Genomic DNA, 21,212 nt, shown 5'->3' on the forward strand with positions numbered 1-21,212 from the left:
TGCTGATTAAGTAAACTGGATAGTCGTATAGAAATTGGCCTATAGCGCAATATTACTAGAGAACCCTGCGATTGCACAATACGGTAATTTTTAATGAAACACATCTTATTTTCTTATGTTTTCCTGCTGAGTACTGAGCCAGTAAAACCCCTTTCTTCTTCCTTGTTTAGGATTTCTATGACTGCGAGTCAAACATCACAGTAAACATTAATTCATTATAATCCTACAGGCTCGAATGCAAGAATAGACTTTATCAATCCAAACGGAGTTATACTGAACCTTGAAAATACTTTGATCAGTTAATATAGCTCATAGTCTTGATTTAGAGAGTTTGTATAAATCTATGTTCTTCACGCGAAGCAACTGGAAAAGAAGCAGATTTTCTTACAGCAGTTCAACTGTGAATTATAGGAAGGCGTTTTCTAATTTCCTTTCTTAATAAAGGAAAGTGAACCTCGGGTTACGTCACTCAGGAATCTTTCTAACCAAAACGGACTGTGGGAACCTAATAAAGAAATTATCATAGTTAAATATTAAAATAGTCCATAATAGAGTTATCTCTATCATTTTGTAATGTGTGATTATACAGATGGCAAAGAAATAAATATATAAAGGTCCCACATGGGAACTTAATAAAGTCCGGTGGTTTCTCTTCGGATTGTATTTTATGTAACGCCGTATATCGGATTCAAACTTGGCTAGCATTACTGCTAATCAGTTGTAGTTTTTTTGTGTTTCGCGATGCCTTCTGAAAGTCTACGATGGGAAACTTTGCAGGCCTTGAAAAATTCACCAAAGGGGAAAATCTCCTTCGACCCGTTCTGGTTGGAAAGGGGAGAGGTGAGTTGCCGTCAGGTAGCTAAAAAAACAACTAGAGCTAGCTAAACGGTAGCTACTTAAAGTTAGCACGCTACGCTTGTTTAAAATAATCACTACAAGGGTGAGTTTTATTCAAAGTGACAATTTAATCATTTAGATCAGGCAGTAAGACTTCAGCTCAGAGGCTAATCAATAAACAGTGGTTGAAAACAAAAGGTTGAGAGGCATTTACGCAAATAACGTAGTATAGTTACGTACTTTTTATTTTTAATCTGTTAAATCTGTTAAAATCCGTTTATGGATTTTCTTCAAATGACTACTTTTATTACTACTTTTATTTGACAGATAACTAATGTGACTTCCGTTTATAAACTGTGAAGCCTATATATACCCTATAGGTTTTATATATATATATATATATATCGCAAAGACCGCGATTAAAATTGGCTGCAACTCGAGGTGTGGACGTGCACAGCAGAGTTGATCATTGCTATTGAACCCTGCTGCAAACACTAACAGTATAACTGTATTTAATTATTACTTATTGCTAATTTTTCTAACCACTTCATCAGTAGGACTTTCTTTGAAAGGTTTTTATTCTATTATTTTTTTAAAAGACCAAAGTTTATTTTTATTGCGCTTTTCGAGTTTGGGAGGCTGAATTCCATTTTAGTTTCCAGATTTTGACACAAGGGCAGTGGACAATAGTCAACTATAATTCCGCTCTTCTTGTTTGCGGTGGTGACATGCAGGCTGTCAGATGAGGTCAGGCAAGAGTCTCTGTACACTGTGAGGTTCACTGATGACATTGTGAGACTGTAGTGAGGAGGGAGTAGGTGGCGGTATAGGGAAAAGGAATGTGTGTGCTTGAGAAGGAGACGGGTGCAACAGTTTGGATGTAAGGAGCAGAGGTAGTGAAGGTAGAGGAGCTTAAACCATCCAAAGAAATGGACAGCACACAAGAAAGGGGAGGCAGGGGGACGAGTGTCAGGGGTGATTTGAGACAGATTTCTGTTGTTGAACTCCATGTTTATAAAAGCAGAGGTATGAACTCACTGATTCCTCATGAAGGTGTTTACATGTGTAAGGCTTTACCTGATGTTTTTACAGACAGGGAAAATCCAGTGTGTTTGATGTGTTTTTGTTTTGATTAAATCATTTCAGGCTTTAAGGAGTCCTACTTTCTGAAAGGATATGGCAACATGAGTGATGCATACAGTTTCTGTGCATAAACCATCTCTAAATGCAGCCCGGTTGTGTTCTTGTAGCCTCTTTTAGCAGGTTGTAAAGACTCCCCAAGCTTGTCCCCAATCGCTGGTGTCATATTGGAGCGTCTCAGCTCAGCGCCCCTGCAGAAGTCATTGTCCTTCCTGGGCTCCAGATCCGGAGACTCCAGCCCTGTTCTCTCAGAAGTCTCCATTTCTTCTTCCGGATCTGTCCCCGATGTCAGCGCCAGGACAGCTGCATTTTCTGCAGCAGCGTCTGTAAAGAATGAGCGAGAACAGGCAAGTCCTTAATGTCTCTCTTATGTGTCATTTTGTTAAATAGTTTTCCAATTTAACTGAATATCTGACCCTGATGGTTTTTTTCCTCATGTTGATGCTCTGTAGACTCTTAGCGATAAGGTGAAGGATGAAAGTCCAGAGGCAGATGTCAGTGGAGTTTCCAGTCCTACGTCATTACCTGCCATTTCCCTCCTGTCTCCCAAAGCAATGGAGATGGCTGGCTGTATCATCAAAGTTCAGGAGGAGCATCGAGAAAAGGCTAAGGTTCAAGATTGAGTGTGTTTTTTATTTTAATTTTTTTTAACTGAGAAACAGATTAACAGTGATCATGTTTTTTTAAATTTAATTTTATTTCCAAACCAAACTTCAAATGTTTTTTGTTGTTGTTGGGTTTTTTTTTTTTTTTTAACTCCTCTCATGATTTTTGTCAGTAGCAGCTTGTGTTATTGTATTTGTTTGCTTTCAGCTTTTGTTTTTAGAAACTAACATGTAATCTAAACATTATATGAATATGTTCAGGTTTTCTTGTTAAAGTTTATGGAAAAGCATGTAATGTTAGACACTTACACATTACTGGAAATGGGTCTAAACGTCTTCATACTAACCTCTGCTGGCTTACTGATCAGTTATATATTTTGCATGTTGACCCCTGCGTACTATATACTTGGTAAGGGTCTCACTGGACTGTCTTCTATCTGTCGACTCAGTTGGCCCTCAGGGTGCGGCAGGAGATGCAGGAGAACCTGGTAGTGGCGGTGGCGAGTGCCGAGTCAGAGCAGCTGAAACGCTTTGAGGAGCTCATGGAGCTGAAGCAGAGGCAGGAGTACCAGAGCATGAGGGACATGATGGAAAGAGAGTAAGGGGAATCATGAAGCATTTGAAATGGTTATAATGCTTAAATGTCTGAAATTTCACATGTGATTAAACACCTGGTCTGGTTTTCCACTTCCTGTACTGCAGAACAAAGGAGAGCATCGGGCGTCAAGAGAAGTTGAAGGAGGAGCAGCGGCGCAGAATAACGGTAAGTGGAAAGTTCAGGAAACGTGAAGCTTAAACCCATGTTTGTCAAGTTGTTTACAGAAGTCTTTAATTTTGCTTGTTGAACTTGCAAAAATTTTGCATGTTCTGTCTCAAAAATCTGTTTGAAACAGATTGTGAGGTGCTGGATGTGCAGAGCTCTGCAGCAGGAGAAGTAGATGCTGTTTATTTTTGGTAGTTTGCTGTAGTAATGATCTCCTGCACATACAGGGGAATTTCTTGGGCTTAGTGGGGTAGAAAAAGTTTTCTCGTTCCTGCTCATGCTTTTTGTTTGTCCGTCAGCTCGTCAACCTACGGCTGAGGGAGGCGGAGCAGCAGCGTCTTCGCGAGGCAGAACTCGAGAGGCAAAGGCAGGCGGAGGGCAGGGAGCGACTGCGTAGCCTCAACAGCATCCAGGAGGAGATCCTGCAGCTCAACCAGCTGCTCGAGCCCTCCACCCAGACCAAGACGGACCTCCCACCAGCCAGCCTCAGCTCCTACAGCACCCGAGGGAACCAGCTGTGCTCCCAGGTGTCGGAGGTGGTGCGAAAGACTGCAGAGGTCGGTTTACATCGAGATTTTTAAGGTTTATGCTCCTCCTAATTTCTGCTTGTACTCATGAAATACGTGTGTTCTGCCTATTTCAGGGCGACTTCCCCAGCTTGGAGGACATGACTGTGGCAGAGCGAGCCCTGCACGAGATGAGAGCGCTTATTCGGCTGATGCAGGAGGAAGCGGCCAAGGTTCGAGAGAAGAAGAAGAAGGAGCAAGAGCAGGAGGAGGAGCGCAGGAAGCAGGCGGAGCTGCTGGCGAAGCAGGAGGGGGAAAAGAAGGCGGCACAGCTGGCCAAAGAGAAGGCACAGAGGAAAGGTGATGAAGGAGAAGGCTTAGCTGCGTCATGCATCTGTACAGCTGGAGGAGTTGTCAGCAGCTTGTGCACAAAACAAAACATCCTGTTTGCATAAAATAATTTGGAGAATAATTATAGACCAAAGTATGGATTTTGACTAATTTATTTAATTTATTTCACCATTTCATACTGAACCTCTTCCTGCAGGGCTGCAGAACAGCGCTGAAGACGTCACGCTGAAATGGTACAAGGATCTGCAGGAGGTGGCTACTCGGTGCGCTCAGTCCTTCGAACAGCTCAACTCTGCAAAAGACGGACAGGTGGGTTTGTTCACATCCAGATGAAAGACTTTGAGATGACGGAGGAAGGACTGTGACATTCTTACAGGTTTTAACCTACAAAGGTCCCAACAAAGACCATTCCAGCAATATTTTAATTTAATAGATTAATGGATTCACTACTTAAAGAATTAATCCATGATTTATGAAATGATGGACTTGGTTGGTGGTTTCTGTGTCTTAACCACAGAATGACTGTTTGTCTGTGTAGACTTTTACTTTAGGATCTGGACTTTGAACTAGGAATTATTTAAGTGATGACCTTAAAGATCTCAGTCCTGGTTCATGTATCATTACTGGTGCAAATGAGAAATATGTTTTAACACTGCAGGTCACTAAATTCTCAGGGACATCAAAAGGAAATTTAGTCCTCTTTTTAATAACTCGGTGACTGGCCTCTTTCCGTCATTCTACAAGCATGTTTCCTTGTTTGATATGAGGTGTTCCCACCTGACCCACTCAGCTGAAACGTATTAAAAACAGCATTTGGTCATTAAAAATCCCCATTTAGCTTTGACACTGAGTGTCTTCTGAGTTATAGGCTCACCAATTACGCAAGGACCAAAACTGCCAAAATGAATACAAAAGATAAAGTAAAAAAATATATACTATTGCAATTAAATTAGTTCACACAAATGTATAATGAATTCATGAAATTGATTTCTTTCTTTGTTATTTGCCTCCTGTTATGGCTCTCCTTGGACAGGGCACTCTATTGTTCAAAGTCTATACAGCTGTTTGTCCTTGAATAAACAAATAAAATACAATAAATAAAATAAAAATATTTATCAAATAATAAATAAAATAAAAATAAATGAAAGCACAGAGGAAAAATTAAAAGGGGAAGGAAAAATAAATAAAATTAATTAATAAATAGCAAAATTTACATGGGAATAAAAAAAAAAAAAAAGTTACTAAAACTGAAAAGTAAAAAAATAGATTATGTAATAAAATTACTGAAAAAATATCAGTTTTCACATTTCATAAATTGATGCCCTTTTTGTATTGCATTCAGAGGATTTAATGGTATAGCGCTGTAATTTTTAGTTATTTTTTTAATATAAGTTGAGTCATTTTTAAAAAATTTTTTTTAAAATATTATTATTATTATTATGATCTTTTTTTTTTTTTTTTTTTTTTTTTTTTGCCTTCATTTTCGAGCCTTTATAACTTAATTATAGGAGCTGATGGTGTGAAATAAGCTCTGTTTGAAAACTTTTACATTTAATTCTTTCATTAAAACATTTATGCAAAAGCCGCTCAGACACAAGCTATGGTCACACGAAACATCTTCACTGTCTGTTTATGACTCGAGTGGTTTAATTTCTCCCAGACAAAGAAACTGAAGCTGGAGCTCCAGAAAGCTGCCACCATCCCTGTCAGTCAGATCGCCAGCAACTCGGGATCGCAGCTCCGAGAAATCTTCGACAAGATCGACAAGCTTCTGTCGGGACGGCCGGTCGTGTCTGGGGGGAAATCGGTGTCCACCTCACAACATCCGCAGGGTCTCGAGTTCGCCAGCTACAAACTGGCTGAGAAGTTTGTGGTGAGTGTGCGCACAAAACGACTGATTCGACACAGAAGTCTGTTTTTTGGTTGCTGTTTTTTTCTGAAGTAATGCTTTGTTAATTTAATATATTTTGTATTTGTGTGTTTGTATAAGCAAGGAGAAGCTGTGATATATATATTTTTTTCCCCCTATTATTATTATTATTATTATTATTATTATTATTATTATTATTATTGTTGTTATTTTTTAAATATCTTTTATTTATTTATATTTTGGTTGTGTAGAAACAAGGAGAGGAGGAAGTGGCGTCTCACCATGAAGCAGCCTTCCCCATCGCCGTGGTGGCTTCTGGAGTCTGGGAGCTGCACCCTCAGGTGGGAGAGCTCATCCTCGCCCACCTGCACAAGAAATGCCCCTACGCAATCCCTCACTACCCTCCGATGAAGGAGGGCACGCCCGTGGATGAATACCAGAGGATTCTTGGTTACCGTGTAGATGACTCTGGGGTCGAAGGTCAGGACAGTTTCTTGAAGAGGATGTCCGGGATGATTCGCCTCTACGCTGCCATCATCCAGCTGAAGTGGCCCTACAGCTCCAAACAAGGGGTAAAAACTGTCCCACTTCCTGCTTTTTATAATGTCAAACAAGCAAAACTTCAGACTGAGGAGGCGGATATTTCTCCCTGATTCTTATTAGGAAACGAGAAAGACTAAAGACGGAGTTTTAAAAAACAAACAAACAAAAACTAACCGGGGGAAGAGAAGATATTGGCTTATTTCTGTGCATCAAGGAGGTTTTCTGGAGAATTGATTGGTCTCAATCATTGGGCGTAACTTACTCTGGAGCATCTTAGTTACCATGGCAATGAATTGTCCAAGGCTAAACCTAAAGTTGCCTATAATGTCTAAAAGTCCCTCACTTTTTCAAAAATGTATTTATTTTTTTTTGTTTCAGCCCGTTCCTCATGGTCTGAACCACGGCTGGCGTTGGTTGGCTCAGATGCTCAACATGGAGCCTCTGGCAGACGTCACAGCGACTCTGCTGTTTGACTTTCTAGAGGTGAGTCTGGACACATCCTGCACATTATCAGGTGTGTTTGTTGCTTCAAACAATCAGTGGCTTGCATTACCAGCCCATGAATTTGAGGCAAAGTAGCCAGCTGACATGAACCATGAAAAAGTGTCAGGTGAAATGACCACAGTCCCTGAAACTCTTTAAGCCTAATTCTAAACTTCAGTTTGTTTGTCGCTGAAAGCAGCTGTGGATGTAACGCCTGAGCGTTGTTTCCTTCAGGTTTGTGGGAATGCTCTGATGAACCAGTATCGGAGCCAGTTCTGGAAGCTCATCCTGCTACTGAAAGAGGAGTACTTCCCCAGGTAGAAAGCATATTTTAACAGTAAACATTTCACCTGCAGCAGTCATGTGAGAGGTTTAACCTAGAAGTGTTTCTGTGCAGGATTGAAGCGGTGACCAGCAGTGGACAGATGGGCTCGGTCATCAGACTCAAACAGTTCCTGGAGGTATGTGACACCCCCGACATGCTGTGAAGTTTGGATGTTAGCTCACTGCATCCTTAAAACAGACATGTGCAGACTGTAAAAGGAATTTATGAGTACGTGGGCGAATCCCAAGCAGTCTCTGCTCTTCCAAATAAAAAGATTGATAACACTGATGAAAAGCGACTCCTGCTAGTTCTATGGTACCACGATTGCATCTGAGAGGAGGGAAAGTGGACATACTTGACAAAGGAGGTTTAATATGGAGCTGCCAGGCATGAGGATGAGGGGAAGACTACAGCGGCAGTTCATGGGTGTATTGTGACATGCAGAGGGCTGGTGTGACAGCAGGATGGTGGGATACTGTGAGATGAAGGCAGATGATCCGAAAGAAGATGATGAGCAGGTGTCAGTTTGTAGTTATTTAAAGAGAGGGCTTTTCAGTGTACACAAACACGTTCCCATGCAGTCCTCTGGGAAACGCAACAGGGAAGGGAGCGGCAGGAAAACATGGAAAAGCATCAAATAAACATCCAGCTTGAAAACTACAGACGGTATCTGCAGTGGAGACGACGTTTTTATGGTCTGCTTCACTTCAGCTCTAAATGTTTTTTTTGCTGATATTAGATGGTGGAGAGTGAAGGGAAAATGCTCAGTAAAGTTCCTCGGGTCAGATTCGCACCCTGGCCACTCTGGCATATGGTCGCCTGCTCACCCCGTGAGCTAAACTGGTTCCCTCATTTCAGCTCTTTGCATGTTTTAACTTCACTCTACTCCACGGCGAGCTGATGGACCGGCAACGGCACAAATGAGAGTAGCCACCAGACCAGTTGTCTCATACTTTGGACACAGCCTCCATCAACAGACGCTCTCTGCAGGTAGACAGGCTGTCCGAGGCTCCCTGCGGTTTTCCAAGGCACTGCCAACGAGAACCATGCTGAGCCCTTCGGTCATCACAGGTCTGCAGCCGTGAAGCTGCGACTGAGCGAACAAACCACACGATGGTTAGAAATTGCTTCAACAACAGCAGGGCTCATTACTGTAATCTATATTAAAAAAAAAAAAAAGCCAGTAAGAGTTTAATAAGCTGTTTGGTAAATGTGAAAGGGAAGCGTCTGAAACTAAACCTGCAGATTAACGGCTTTAATATCGATCTGCTGTAAACTCAGAGAGAAATATTTCCTTCCCTGATAAAACTCTATAATTCCATGCTTGGTTTTTCTCCTTCTTGCACCTCCTATAATTCAAACTGCTGAATTATTCAGAAATAAAATTAAATAAAGGCCAAAAAGAAGTTGATTTACAATTCAAAGTGCTGCATGGCAAACAGTAAAACGGTTAGGGGGTAAATAATGATTGTAAAACAAAAGTGAACATAATTAAAAATGGTGTAATGTTTATAGAAACTGGTGTAAAGTAGATCTAGTCTGGATTATGAGGCGTGTTTACAGACTTGTGGCCTAATCTACTTGAGCACTTATAAGTGACGTGTTAGAAAAGGTTTGACTTCAGCTACAAGTCTCATTTTAGAGACTCTGACTTTGAAAACAGACGGAGCAAAAATGGCACAAAGGTTTGAGAAATTCTGTAATATTTGAACTGAACTGCATGACGCTGAGCTGGATTAAAACTTTGGAATTAAGTTGTTTTCTCACTGAGCTGAGTTTAAACATCAGCTCAACATTTTAAGGGGCTTAGTGATGAGACGCTGTCTGTTATTACACATGGGTGTACCAGTGCAGCATTATACTTTTATTTAAATGATTGTTTTTGTGTTTTATCTCAGACATCGCTGCAGAGACGCCAGATCAGTCCGCCCAGAGGCCAGCTGGGCTCCGGATTCTGGAGGTCTTGACCAATGAGGACCCGCGCTGGGTGACGACGCCATTGTAGGACTGAATTAGGCAGAAATGGATTGAGAGCAGCTGTGAGTGGAAAGGGGGGAAAAAGTTGTCCTGTGGTTTTAGTTTTTATCTAAATGAGCACACTGACAACACACACTGGAAGCCTCACGAGTCCTCTGCGTTTGTGAGGTCACATTTTTGAGGTCACATCTGCTTCTGCTGACCTGAAGCAGATGTGATCCTGGTACTGACTGAGACACCTGTGGGGTACTTTTAACCTTAACTTCATTGGCTGCTTTTCTGCTGAAATTCTTGAGCTTAAGTTTTTTTTTTTAAATTCCCAGGTGTGTCGAGTCATTCCTCCTAAAGAGAGACACTTTCACAGCCTTAACTTTCACATTAAATTATTTTGCTGATTCAGATAATATTTTAATAGTTTACCTTCTTGTTTTTCTCCTTTTTGTGGCACAAAAAAAAAAAAATCTCTATTGCAAAAATAACTGACCAGTTTTAAAGTGTTTCAGCTGCGCAGACACCGGCGAATGTCGTCTAATTTGTCGATACTTCGGTGCATTTCCACCATTGCTGCTCATGCATCTATCGCCTTACTCATGCATAGTCTGTTTAGGCAGTTGGCAACATTTGGTCATTCAGATCTCTGACATACTGGAACAAAATGTGGTGAGATTGATTAATAAAAACTGGATTAAAAACTACTGAAATCAAAAAGTGAAACAAAATTATTTGTAGATGAAGTAAAAATCAAATGATTGATGCTTTTAAAGGTTCTTCTTGAAAATCCCTCTGTTTTTTAAAATGCTTTAAAACCTTCCAAAATTGAAGCTATCAGCAGAACTGCTTTGACTTTATCATACTTTATTTTAGAGATTAAGAGAGATCTGCTGAAGTTAAACTCAGGCTGGGCTCTAATTCTGTGCAATATCAATTTTATACCACCAGATGGTGCAGTGAGTAAGTTTAACCTTTATTTAACCAGGTAAAAACACAGCCTGACAAAAGGCAAAGCTTGTAGAGGAAATGATAAAAGAGAAGCAGCACACATCTGTTAACACTTCAGCAACGCTGCTGGTAAAATGCTGCCCCCTGGTGGTGAGGGGTTTAGATTCTGCAGAGGGCAAATTACAAAAATTACCTTTAAAGGCTGATCTATTAACATCTGACCTGAAGAAGCAGATTCAAGTTGATGTCAAAAGATTTTGAGTCGAAGCTCATGTCCACGTAAACACGGTCACCTGAACATCTGCTCAGGCGGCCAGATGTGCCTGCTTTGGTTTCTGAGTGGAGTGAAACATGGGAAAATGAGGACGTGCAATGACGAATCAGTGACGTTTCTGGTGTCGTCGTTTTGTTTACAGCTCTCAACACTATTAGTTTGATCATCCTGAGGAGAGAGAAGCTGCTTACTCGCAACGTTTTAGCAGAGCAGGTAGAAATCGGTTTATTCAGCCTTAATATTTTCTGTTCAAATCAAATTGTGTCAAACGATTTGGACTTTTTATTTATTTCCTCACTGTGTGGAGCAAAAATTCATGGTTTGAAGTGTTGTTTTAAATCATTGTCAATGACAGAAACCAAAGGTTCAATGCAGAAATGATCGCAGACTGTTTTGTAAAGTGAAACTCAAAGTGATTGTTTTCTGAATGTAATGAAGAATAAACAGATGTATGTGTACCAGAATTGGTGCAGTCTACAGGAGTTGTCGAAAATGTGTAAACAAAATGAAATAAAATCAATCAACACTTCAGTGGAAAATTTCCCTTTTGGATTTCTTGCTTTTGCTCAATTTTTTTTTTTTTTTTTTTTTTTTTTTTAATCTTCTAAAATGAGATTATTTGGGGCTTGTTTTGTGTATTTTAAACTGTCTGACATGACATTTTGAGCAAATTTGCAATGTACAGCTGTCAGAAGTTTATATGCACTGATGAATTAATGCAATTTGGGGCTTTTAATGATTTCTTTTCCCGGGGTGGAAGGAATGTGCAGCATACATCTTTCCACACAATATCAAAACTGGAGATGTTATTTTACTATTGATCTCTGAGAGCTCTGTTCTTTTTATCTTAGCTTCCATTTAACTGAACCTCTTCAAACATGGCAGCTGTGTTTCACAGGGTTCCAGTATGTTTACTGCCAAGTTTGAGGTCATTTGGATGAACTGTTCTTATCATATTTTGGCTAAAGGTTGTTCTGTTTGCAGTGTTTTATCTGCAGTGACTGCTCCCTGCCCCACTTTGCATGTGGGGGGCTCGACATGTTTGTCTTCACAAAGATCCAAGACCTGCTGTGATGTGTAGTTTGGAGATGGTGGCACTGTGGAAAAGAGCCGAGCAGAGCTGAAGATCCTGAGATTTTCACTGGGAGTGACCAGGATCAGAAATAAGTATTTCGGAGGCCGGGCAGTTTGGATGTGTGCAGAGGAACAATGGTGGATATACTGGACAGAGGAAGACACAGCAAGAAACATGTTGAGCCCTTCTAGAGAGATGATTCATAGATTTAGCGAAGGACATGCAGACGGTTGACGTGACAGAAGATGCTAGGATGGGTTGAGATGGAAGCCAATATGGCGAGCCCTAAAGGAACGACAGAAAGTGAAGGTGCTGACACAGAGGAATAGTTTACGGTTTCCAGGAAGGCCTTCATAGGGGGACATAGTCCTAAAAGGAACCTAATTCATTATGCTACAAATAAGGTGTTAATTTGTATTAAAATGTCCTAAAATACTTTTTCTTTAGATTTTAAATGCTTAAAGTAGATAAAGTGAGACTGAAGTGTAATTCAGTAAAAACTGGTATTCAAGCATGTGGCTTAACCCATTAAACCCTAACCTAATTTACCCTTTAAAGCAGGGATGGGGAACTCCAGGCCTCAATGGCCGGTGTCCTGCAGGTTTTAGATGCGTCCTTGATCCAACACAGCTGGTTTAAATGGCTAAATTATCTCCTCAACATGTCTTGAAGTTCTCCAGAGGTCTGGTAATGAACTAATCATTTGATTCAGGTGTGTTGACCCAGAGCAAGATCTAAAACCTGCAGGACACTGGCTCTTGTCCTGCGGGTTTTAGATCAGAAACACACATTAACTGCACCAACATGTGGTTTAAAAAGAAAAAGAGACAACCTTCATGTTTACCTTTTTTATTTGACCTTTTTACATCTATGCACACTGAGTCATTTTTATTACAGTTACTTCAGCTGCAGCTGAAATATTGCATATTAAACACATTCGGTGCCAGCTCGATGATTACATTTTTACCCAAACAGTCGCAGAACATATCGATTCGTCATGGCTTGTCTGACACTGCATCAGAGGAACAATCATCTGAAATAAATACAGAGAACATGAACTGTTTTTCCACACAAAGCTGCAGAGGGTCGAGAGAAACGAGCCTCAGACTCTGCAGTCCTGAGCACAGATGATTTGGATTTCCAAGATTTTCCCATGTGAGATAAGTAAGAGGAAAACTCTAGCACAGAAATAAACAGTGTTTCAAGAAATAATTTATACAAGTAGTTTCCAAATTCCTGTGTTCAAAAGGACAAACCAGCGTAAGGAACAATCATGTCTTCTTTCCTTCAGACACCAGTCTCGACCTGGAAATCAGTTTAATTTTGTGCATAGCCACTGTAGACTGCCTGATGAATGAGAACGGAAAAAACCTAAAGTAATTCAAACATATGTGGATGAAATTAGAAGACTAGCTGCATGTATATCTGCAGATTTCTCCTTTAACCGTACTCTGCAGATGTGACTTTTCTGTTCCTTAAAGATTACAAAAAAAGATCAAGTGTTTCAATGATATTGTTGTTGCAGTTTGTCTATTTCACCACTAGAGGCCAGTAAAAATAACAGACCTTTAAGCAAGAGCAGATTTGATCCACAAAAGCAGCTCTGTTAATGATGGAGTTCATTAAAAACCCACTCACAAGAATTAACAGGTTTAGGTACAGGAAGTTGAGTGACCGCTACAACCTGGGGGTGGTCGTCTTCTCGTTTCTGGTCGCTGTACTTCAGGAGCTTTTACTGTTCAGTGTTTATAAGGCTCAGCGTTAAGACCCTCGTGGTTGAGCGTGGCTCTCTCCATGCGTCTGTACCAATATTTCACTTTGGTGTTCGCCATCATGTCATCAAACGCCTGCAGGCCCTCCATCACTCTCAGGACTCCAAACACTGACTGTAAGAGAAGAGCATAGGTGCAAAGCCTGAAGATTAAAAATAACTTCTTTCCTAAAGTTTACTCACTGTTAAAATTGTGGATGCTTGTATGAAACATGTCCAGAGTTTCAAATAATTAGGTAACCCCTGTGAGCCAAAAGCTCAGGGACTGGTCAGACTGGTTGAAACGCTGTATTTCAGGGGTTTTTTCTGCTCTTGGATCTCTGTGATGTCATAAAGGAGTGGATATAATGCACTGTATACTAAGGATCGACATAGTGAAGCCATTTTGTCGTGTTTTTAAATTGGATGTTAGAATTGTGAGGTGGATCTACATGCTCATTGGCTAATGGCTGTCAGTCACACAGTAAAGTGTTCTATCCAGTGCTATCTGCCTGCTTTTGTTGCATAAAGTAACTAAAATAAACATACTAAAATTGTGTAATTAAAAATGTAAAATTTTTATTACCTTAGTGTTACTTTTACAGTAACAGTAAACATTATGCTTTAAAATAAGCACAAATACAAAGAGTAACTTTCTTGATGGCACTCACATTGATGTGAACACCAGCAAGAAAATGATCCTTTTGAACTACAGATGTTTAAAGGAAAGTGTACACAGTTTTGTACATGTAGAACAAACTGGGCACCAATGCAGCGCCTCCATCTAGGGGAGTGTAAGCCAGTTATTTTTGTAGCTGTCCTTTACAGATGGTCTGCACACACATCACACACTGTGGCTAGCTCTCGCTCCTGGTGGTTAAGACTTAGTTTTAAAGTTATGGTAAGGGTTAACTGAGTGGTCAGAGGCTTGAGAGGGCAATAATGGGACTGAATGTCCTCACAATGTCAATCAAACCAACATGTATCAGCGTGTATGTAGGCCCCGCCCCCAACATGCAGCGTGGAGCAGACAGTAGTCACTGCAGGGGAAACGCTGATAACGGAAACCAACTTTTAGCCAAAATAAGATGAGAACAGCTCATCCACACAACATTAAACTTGTCACAGCACTTATTCAGCTCGTCAGCATCACACCTGCCGAGTGTAAGTGAGGTGGAGCAAATCAACAGCTGGAGATACACAATGAACAGGCACATGGACAAAATATTATTAATCTAGACCTAAAATTTGTATTTGAGGCCATCAGTGCATGTTTTCTAAAACATCTACAGAACAAGATGAATTTATTCAAGCACCTGCTGACCATTACAACAAAACAGGTTTAAGGTGCTTCAACACTGGCTTCACTTTTCAGACCTGAAAACTACCTCTTTCTATCTCTATCAGTCTGTGGTGAAGCTTTAATCAGGCTAATTTATGTACATTAAATTAGTAACAAGCCTAAGCTGGACCCTGGACCAAGGCTAAGCTGGACCTCTCAAGAGTTTCCTCACCAGGTCTGCCAGGTTGGGCTGATCTCCACCCATGAACTTCCTATTCTTGCCGATAGCTGCCACCCAGTCGTTGACAGCCTTGTAGAGATCCTCCCTGACGTCGTCCTGCAGATTGTGTCTGTTGGGTCAAAGGAGTGAAAATTAATACCTCACGTCCCCAAAAAATTACCAGAAACACGATAGCCTGTTATCTAACACCACATACCGACTTTTCAGCCTTTTGGAGATGACAAACATGGCCGCAGCGCCAACATATTTGGCGAAGAAGCCTTCAAAAGTACCAAATTTGCCCTCGCGTACAATATAGTTGAAGGAGGCCAGGGCCTCGTTGGTGGTTCGGTACACGTTGGGAGATATGAGGTGTACGAGCCAGTCATCAGCCCACTGACGCCACTTCATCTCCTCTCTGAAATCAGAGCAAAAAACATTTACGATCCTCAGAAAAGATGGAGTCACGGTCTGATGCGGACCACATGACTTTAGTTTGCAGAAAACTCCACCACCACCACATTTTCATGCAGATTTAAGATTTTTCCTTCCAACAGATGCTCACCACACAGATCTTCATTAGAACGATGAAAACAGAAATCTCCCATTGCTAAAAGTAGAGGCTTCATATCAGCTGACCAATCACAACCCTGAGGGCAATAATGCTCCACAGCCACTGGGTTACACCCACATGCCACCTTTCAAAATAAGAGTCCACTAATAATTGTGTGTGAGAAACAGGGCTTGGCTTACTTCTGCATTTCCTTCTGTGGGTAAACTGCGACAGTCTCGCCCTCGCTCAGCATCAGCCAGTACTTGTTGTTGTACTCGATCACCTCCTTCCCCCTGTCATTCACCGACTTCATCTCTGGGTAGCAGCGAAGGATGTCAGACATGCTCTTCTTCCTGCAAAAAAACCCCAAGGTAAGGATTTTTTTTTTTTTTTTTTTTTTTTAAAAGAGGGCATAAATTTACATATTTTATCTTTAAGAATGGAGTCCAAATAAGATCAGCTCATGCAACCTCTGTAAGGACGACTGTCAATCAACAAAGTGATGCCTCCAACTCAATTATCCAGGTGGATGAGCCCCACTAAGAACTGTTATGAAGAGCGAAACTATCCACTCAATTTTTTGACAGGCCGCAATATATTTCTAGTGTACTGCTTGAACATTTAACACGGGGCATCTACAGTGACGTGCTCACTTTTGGATCCAGCCTCATGTGGCCACAAGAGGAGTTCCTCTTGTGGCCACACTGGCTTACTGATGCCATTTCAAGTTATAAATCACATCCAAGTGTATTCCATACCAAAGGAAGTAAGGTTAAACCATTAAATGATGTTTTTACAACTAGTATTAAATAACAGCACACTTGCTGCGGTGGGTCACTTAACCCCCCCCCCCCCAGAAATTTTACAAATGTTTTTCTTACAATATTAACCCAGGCATCCAAACTGTGAGGCTTATTTAAATTTATTACATTGGTATTTCTTTGGAAACCAAAATAAGAAACCCTGCCCTCAGAACACGAGAACAAGGATTTAACCAGTCGAATAACAATCAGCATATTTTCTAAATTCTAATATTTTCTCAGTAAAATATAGAAATAAACTTTAATTTTGTCACATACATCAAGTACAATAGTAACATTATAATAACATTTTTTATTAACAAGATTTTTTTTTTTTTTTAAATTTCTGCATTTCAGGTTTAATGCTCTGATCAGGGTGGGAGTTTCACACCTGTGATTTTATAGATTATTTTACACTATCAAATTATTTTTATTTAAAGTGATTAACAGAAAATATAAACAAAATTCCTCATGAAATAACAAGTGAAGGAAGTCACAACTTACTTGTTGACTAAATAGGTCTTGAGCGAGCTGATGATGACAGACGAGTCATTCAGTTGCTGCAGATTTAAAAAAGGAAAGAGCGGGACATGATGGTTTGAAGGGTTTCACAGGAAAAACCGGCACATTTTTCAGGTACTTAATTAGAGACTGGACAAAGGTTTCTTTTTTTTTTTTGTGGACATGCTTTTCTTTATTTTCTGTCATACAAATTCGGAGAATAAGTAACTCCTGTGAGCCAGAAGCTCAGTCCTCAGACTGCTCTTAGGGTTGGGATTTTAAGACAATATCCTTAAAATAATATAAAATTTATAAATTGTGGTTAGTGAGCATTATGAAGGCATGCCAGAAATTAAAATCTGTCTGAACGTTTAGGCACAGATGTGAGATTAAAAAAATGATTAGATTAAACTGTCATTCATGCAAAGCTACTCCAAAGCAAATGAAAACACAAAAATGAGCACAAAAGATGTCTGTGAAGGTTCTCAGTCATCCAGGTCATCATGACGATCAGCTCCTTAGACAATCAGAAAAGATGCGCCTGAAACCCAAATCCTCCATGCTGATGGAGGTATAAAGGTGTAATACTCTGTGCAGAGCATTTCCTAATATTTTAGAGCTTTAAGTGACAAAAACATAACAAGTCTTATCTTTGTTCTCTCAACAGTTTTTGCCCCCAATCTCAAAGATTTAAGATGACATCAAATGTCTTACCACCTCCCCATCCACCATCAGGATGGGCACCTTTCTGTAGGTAGACCACTTAATCTCCTTCCTCATCACCGGGTTCACCTCCACGATCTCATACGGCAGCCCGTGGTAGTCCAGAAAGGCTCGCACCTTGCTGCAAAACGGGCAGGTCTTGTACTGGTACAGGGTCAGCTTCAGACCGCCTCCTGGAGCCTGGAAGGAGGCAGCAGAGGAAAGGAGCGCGCTATGAGGCTAAAGTATGTGGACACTTAAGAGCTGCCACCCCCAGCTTGGCAAAGGGCTGCTAAAAAAGAATGCAAGCTTATTTTTCTGTCCATCTTTTATACTGTCTATGAATCCGAAAGAACTAATACTGCTCCACAACAGGCTAACAGAAGCTGGCCAATCAGAAGAAAGTGGGCTTTTAATAAGGGGTGTGGGGCAGGAGGTGTTTAAAGAGGCAGTACCTGAAAATAGCTACTGAGGGGCAGCATGAGAGACCAGTATGAGATAAGGATTATTATGAACTGTGAATTATGCAAAGGTAGTGGTGCTTGATAATGTGATAATACTGCTTATAAATGCTGAATTAAAACTGCAACACATTGCAGGTGGGTGAATAGAATAGAATGCCTTTATTGTCACTATGCACATGTACAATGAGATACAGAGCATCTCCTACTCAGTGCAGATGTGTGGGAAAAGAAAGGAGGGTGAGGTGCATAATTCTGCAGCACTATATACATATGAACAGTATTCCATCCATCCATCTTCATCCGCTTATCCGAGGCCGGGTCGCGGGGGCAGCAGCCTAAGCAGAGAAGCCCAGACCTCCCTCTCCCCAGCCACCTCCTCCAGCTTATCCGGGGGAACACCAAGGCGTTCCCAGGCCAGCCGAGAGATATAATCTCTCCAGCGTGTCCTGGGTCTGCCCCGGGGCCTCCTCCCGGTGGGACATGCCCGGAACACCGCGTCCAGGAGGCGCCCAGGAGGCATCCTGGCTGACTGTGTTAGTACCCACCCAGACAACGCAGTCATCAAGTTTGCAGATGATACCACCGTAGTGGGGCTCATCTCAGGGGGAGATGAGACGGCGTACAGAGCTGAAGTTCAGAGGCTGTCAGATTGGTGTGTAGATAACAACCTGGACCTCAATACCACCAAGACAAAAGAACTGGTAGTTGACTTCAGAAGGAGGAAGTCCGAGCTGCAGCCTGTCAGCATCAACGGGGAGTGCGTGGAAAGGGTCTCCAGTTTCAAGTTTCTGGGTGTGCACATAGACACAGACCTCCAATGGAGCTCTAACACCTCTGCGGTCTTAAAGAAGGCCCAACACCGTCTCCACTTTCTGAGAATCCTCAGAAAAATGGACCTGAAGAAGGAGCTGCTGACCGTCTTCTACCGCTGCTCCATTGAAAGTGTGCTGACATATTGCATCGGTGTATGGTTCTCCAGCTGCACCACAGCACACAGAAAGGCACTCCAGAGGGTCATCAATATGGCCCAAAAATCATTGGACATCCTCTTCCCTCCCTGAAGGACCTGTACAGCACTCGCTGTCTCAAGAGGGCACGCAGCATCCCACGAGACTGTACACACCCAGGACACCGGTGTTTAAGCTGCTGCCGTCTGGCAGGAGGTTCAGGCTGCTGAGGTCCCGAACAAACAGACTCAAGGACAGCTTTTACAACAGGGCAATAGCCCTAATCAATGCAAATAGCTGACCTGATTGGCTACCTGCCTGGACTTTTTTAGGGGAGGTAACAATGTTTAAAACAATAACAATAATAATATTTATATTTATAACAAGGTGCAATAATAATTAATGTGCAATAATAACAGTGTGCAATACACATAACACTTATTCTTCTTTTTTATTTCTAAGTTAATATACTGTGTTGTGTTGTTTGTGTTGCGTTGTGATGTGTCATATCGTGTCGTGTTGTGTTATATGTAGTGCCGACGTAGGACAGTTTTTCCAATTTCATTGTACTACTGTACTATGTATGACTGTGCAATGACAATAAAGAATTATCTTATCTTATCTTATCTTATCCTTGTCAGATGCCCGAACCACCTCAACTGGCTTCCTCTCCGTGAATCGCTACCTTATCGTGGTGGAGGGGTTTGTGTGTCCCAGGGATCCCAGGGGCTATGTTGTCTGGGGGCTTTTGCCCCCTGATAGGGTCTCCCATGGCAAATTGGTCCTGGGTGAGGGACCAGACAAAGAGCGATTCAGAAGACCCTTATGAAGAGAATATCGAGGGAACAGTTTACCCTGCCTGGGATAGGGTTACCGGGGCCCCACCCTGGAGCCAGGCCCGGGGAGGGTGCCCGAGGGCGAGCGTCTGGTGGCCGGGCCTTAGTCCATGGGGCCCGGCCGGGCACAGCCCGAAGAGGAGACATGGGCCCATCCTCCCGCAGGCCCACCACCCGCGGGAGGCGCCATAGGGGTCGGGTGCATTGTGTGCTGGGCGGCGGCCAGGAGCGGAGGCCCTGGCGGACTGATCCCCGACTGCCAAGACTGGCAATAGGGACATGGAATGAACAGTATTCCAAAATATAAAATGTACAAATATAGAAATTGGGGGGGAAAATAAATAAGTGACAACAGTCAAACCATGTGCAAGAACACATCAAGGCTTCAAGGGCAAACGTTTGAGAAGCACAGTGACCGCAAAGGTTTATTGCTGATGGCTGTCACAGTTGTGCATGCACAGATAAGGGGGATCCAGGCCCAGAGTTTGGAAACGTTTGCAGACACACAGACAGCAGTGATGCACAGCATTTCCCCAGCCACTAACACACCGTAAAGCAGACCGCCTGTAGTTCATAAAGAGCAGATCCAGTAAAAGTAAAACGTCACAGACAAATCTGTAAACTTAATTCTAAAACTAAACAACAGCGCATTTTGAAAGCTTTTATTGTGTTTCTACTCCAGTAGAAACACAATAAAAGGTGGTATTCAGAAGGAGTGGCCGGTGTCCGCAGCAGCTGGGCTCTGACAGGTGACCCGGGCTGCACACACCTCAGGCAGGTGAGCTTACTGCAGGCAGGACACCCGCTTACCTCACTGACCTTCCTCTCCTCCTCGGCCAGGTGCTGCTGGACGGACAGCTTCACAGTCTGATATAAACCCAAACCTCCACCCAGCAGGAAGGCGCAGCCCAGCACCCTGCCTCCCCCTTGGCGCACACCGGAGAGCAGTTTGGACCGGAACTCCGCTCCGCCGGTACCGTACGCCCTCCTGGATCCGTGCGCGCCCACATTCCGCAGCAGGTAGGAGAAGGCGCCGGACCGACGGGCTGCTGGAGACTCCAGAAAAGACAAGCCGACCTTACCGAGGGTTCTGGCACAGGAGGCTGCCATGTTGGCTTTACATAAAGTCCCAGAATGCACCACGAGGGACAAAGGGTTTCGGCGCCCTGAGCTGAGCCTGTCAGGATGTGTGCCGCCCACAGTGGCGCGCAAAGGCAAAACCTGGGAAAAGGTTCAATAAAAAGGGAACCAAGGGGGTAAAAAGACATCAAATAGATGCAAAACCGCTAAATGATGAACAGAGAAAGGCAAAATCACCACAAAGAAATATAAAATAACTGTAAAGAGACAAAAAACAAACAAACAAGCAAATATACTTAGAGAGGTCAGGTTGAGATGGTTTGGACATGTGCAGAGGAAAGATGGTAACTGTACTAGATAAATGATGTTGAATGTGGAGCTGTAATACA

General features: G+C 42.1%; 2 protein-coding genes across 4 annotated transcripts; one reads left to right on the forward strand and one right to left on the reverse strand.

Annotated features, from left to right (window-relative positions):
• The first annotated feature begins 651 nt into the window (after window positions 1-651).
• gle1 (GLE1 RNA export mediator) lies at window positions 652-11,144 on the forward strand. 2 transcript variants are annotated; one of them, XM_031734863.2, is made up of 14 exons: window positions 652-840; window positions 2,088-2,324; window positions 2,430-2,588; window positions 3,032-3,180; window positions 3,285-3,345; window positions 3,645-3,902; window positions 3,989-4,211; window positions 4,399-4,511; window positions 5,863-6,075; window positions 6,324-6,644; window positions 6,994-7,098; window positions 7,333-7,415; window positions 7,496-7,559; window positions 9,322-11,144. In XM_031734863.2, the coding sequence occupies exons 1-14, from the start codon at window positions 742-744 to the stop codon at window positions 9,388-9,390; spliced, it is 2,154 nt and encodes a 717-aa protein (XP_031590723.1). In that variant the 5' UTR covers window positions 652-741; the 3' UTR covers window positions 9,391-11,144. The 2 variants fall into 2 exon arrangements, with proteins under 2 accessions (XP_031590723.1, XP_031590725.1); XM_031734865.2 differs by lacking the exons at window positions 7,496-7,559; window positions 9,322-11,144 and having other exon boundaries at window positions 7,333-7,419.
• A 1,377-nt stretch (window positions 11,145-12,521) lies between these two features.
• ptgesl (prostaglandin E synthase 2-like) lies at window positions 12,522-20,934 on the reverse strand. 2 transcript variants are annotated; one of them, XM_031734849.2, is made up of 7 exons: window positions 20,563-20,934; window positions 17,509-17,697; window positions 16,798-16,853; window positions 15,694-15,846; window positions 15,158-15,358; window positions 14,953-15,070; window positions 12,522-13,574 (listed from the first exon to the last, which is right to left on the reverse strand). In XM_031734849.2, exons 1-7 carry the CDS (start codon window positions 20,851-20,853, stop codon window positions 13,428-13,430), a joined length of 1,155 nt encoding a protein of 384 aa, XP_031590709.1. In that variant the 5' UTR covers window positions 20,854-20,934; the 3' UTR covers window positions 12,522-13,427. The 2 variants fall into 2 exon arrangements, with proteins under 2 accessions (XP_031590709.1, XP_031590708.1); XM_031734848.2 differs by having other exon boundaries at window positions 20,554-20,891.
• Between the last annotated feature and the right edge of the window lie 278 nt (window positions 20,935-21,212).

This window comes from Oreochromis aureus, linkage group 12 (assembly GCF_013358895.1).
Source record: "Oreochromis aureus strain Israel breed Guangdong linkage group 12, ZZ_aureus, whole genome shotgun sequence".
NCBI lineage: Eukaryota > Metazoa > Chordata > Actinopteri > Cichliformes > Cichlidae > Oreochromis > Oreochromis aureus.

Excerpts from the sequence above, each read along its gene's own strand:
- ptgesl (XM_031734848.2), bottom strand. The coding sequence starts at position 20,853 with ATGGCAGCCTCCTGTGCCAGAACCCTCGGTAAGGTCGGCTTGTCTTTT. Across the intron at positions 15,359-15,693 it reads CCACAGAAGGAAATGCAGAA|AGAGGAGATGAAGTGGCGTC; the intron begins GTAAGCCAAGCC and ends CTCTGATTTCAG. Across the intron at positions 15,071-15,157 it reads TCCAAAAGGCTGAAAAGTCG|ACACAATCTGCAGGACGACG; the intron begins GTATGTGGTGTT and ends TTGACCCAACAG.
- gle1 (XM_031734863.2), top strand. The coding sequence starts at position 742 with ATGCCTTCTGAAAGTCTACGATGGGAAACTTTGCAGGCCTTGAAAAAT. Across the intron at positions 841-2,087 it reads TCTGGTTGGAAAGGGGAGAG|CCTCTTTTAGCAGGTTGTAA; the intron begins GTGAGTTGCCGT and ends GTGTTCTTGTAG. Across the intron at positions 7,560-9,321 it reads GACTCAAACAGTTCCTGGAG|ACATCGCTGCAGAGACGCCA; the intron begins GTATGTGACACC and ends GTTTTATCTCAG.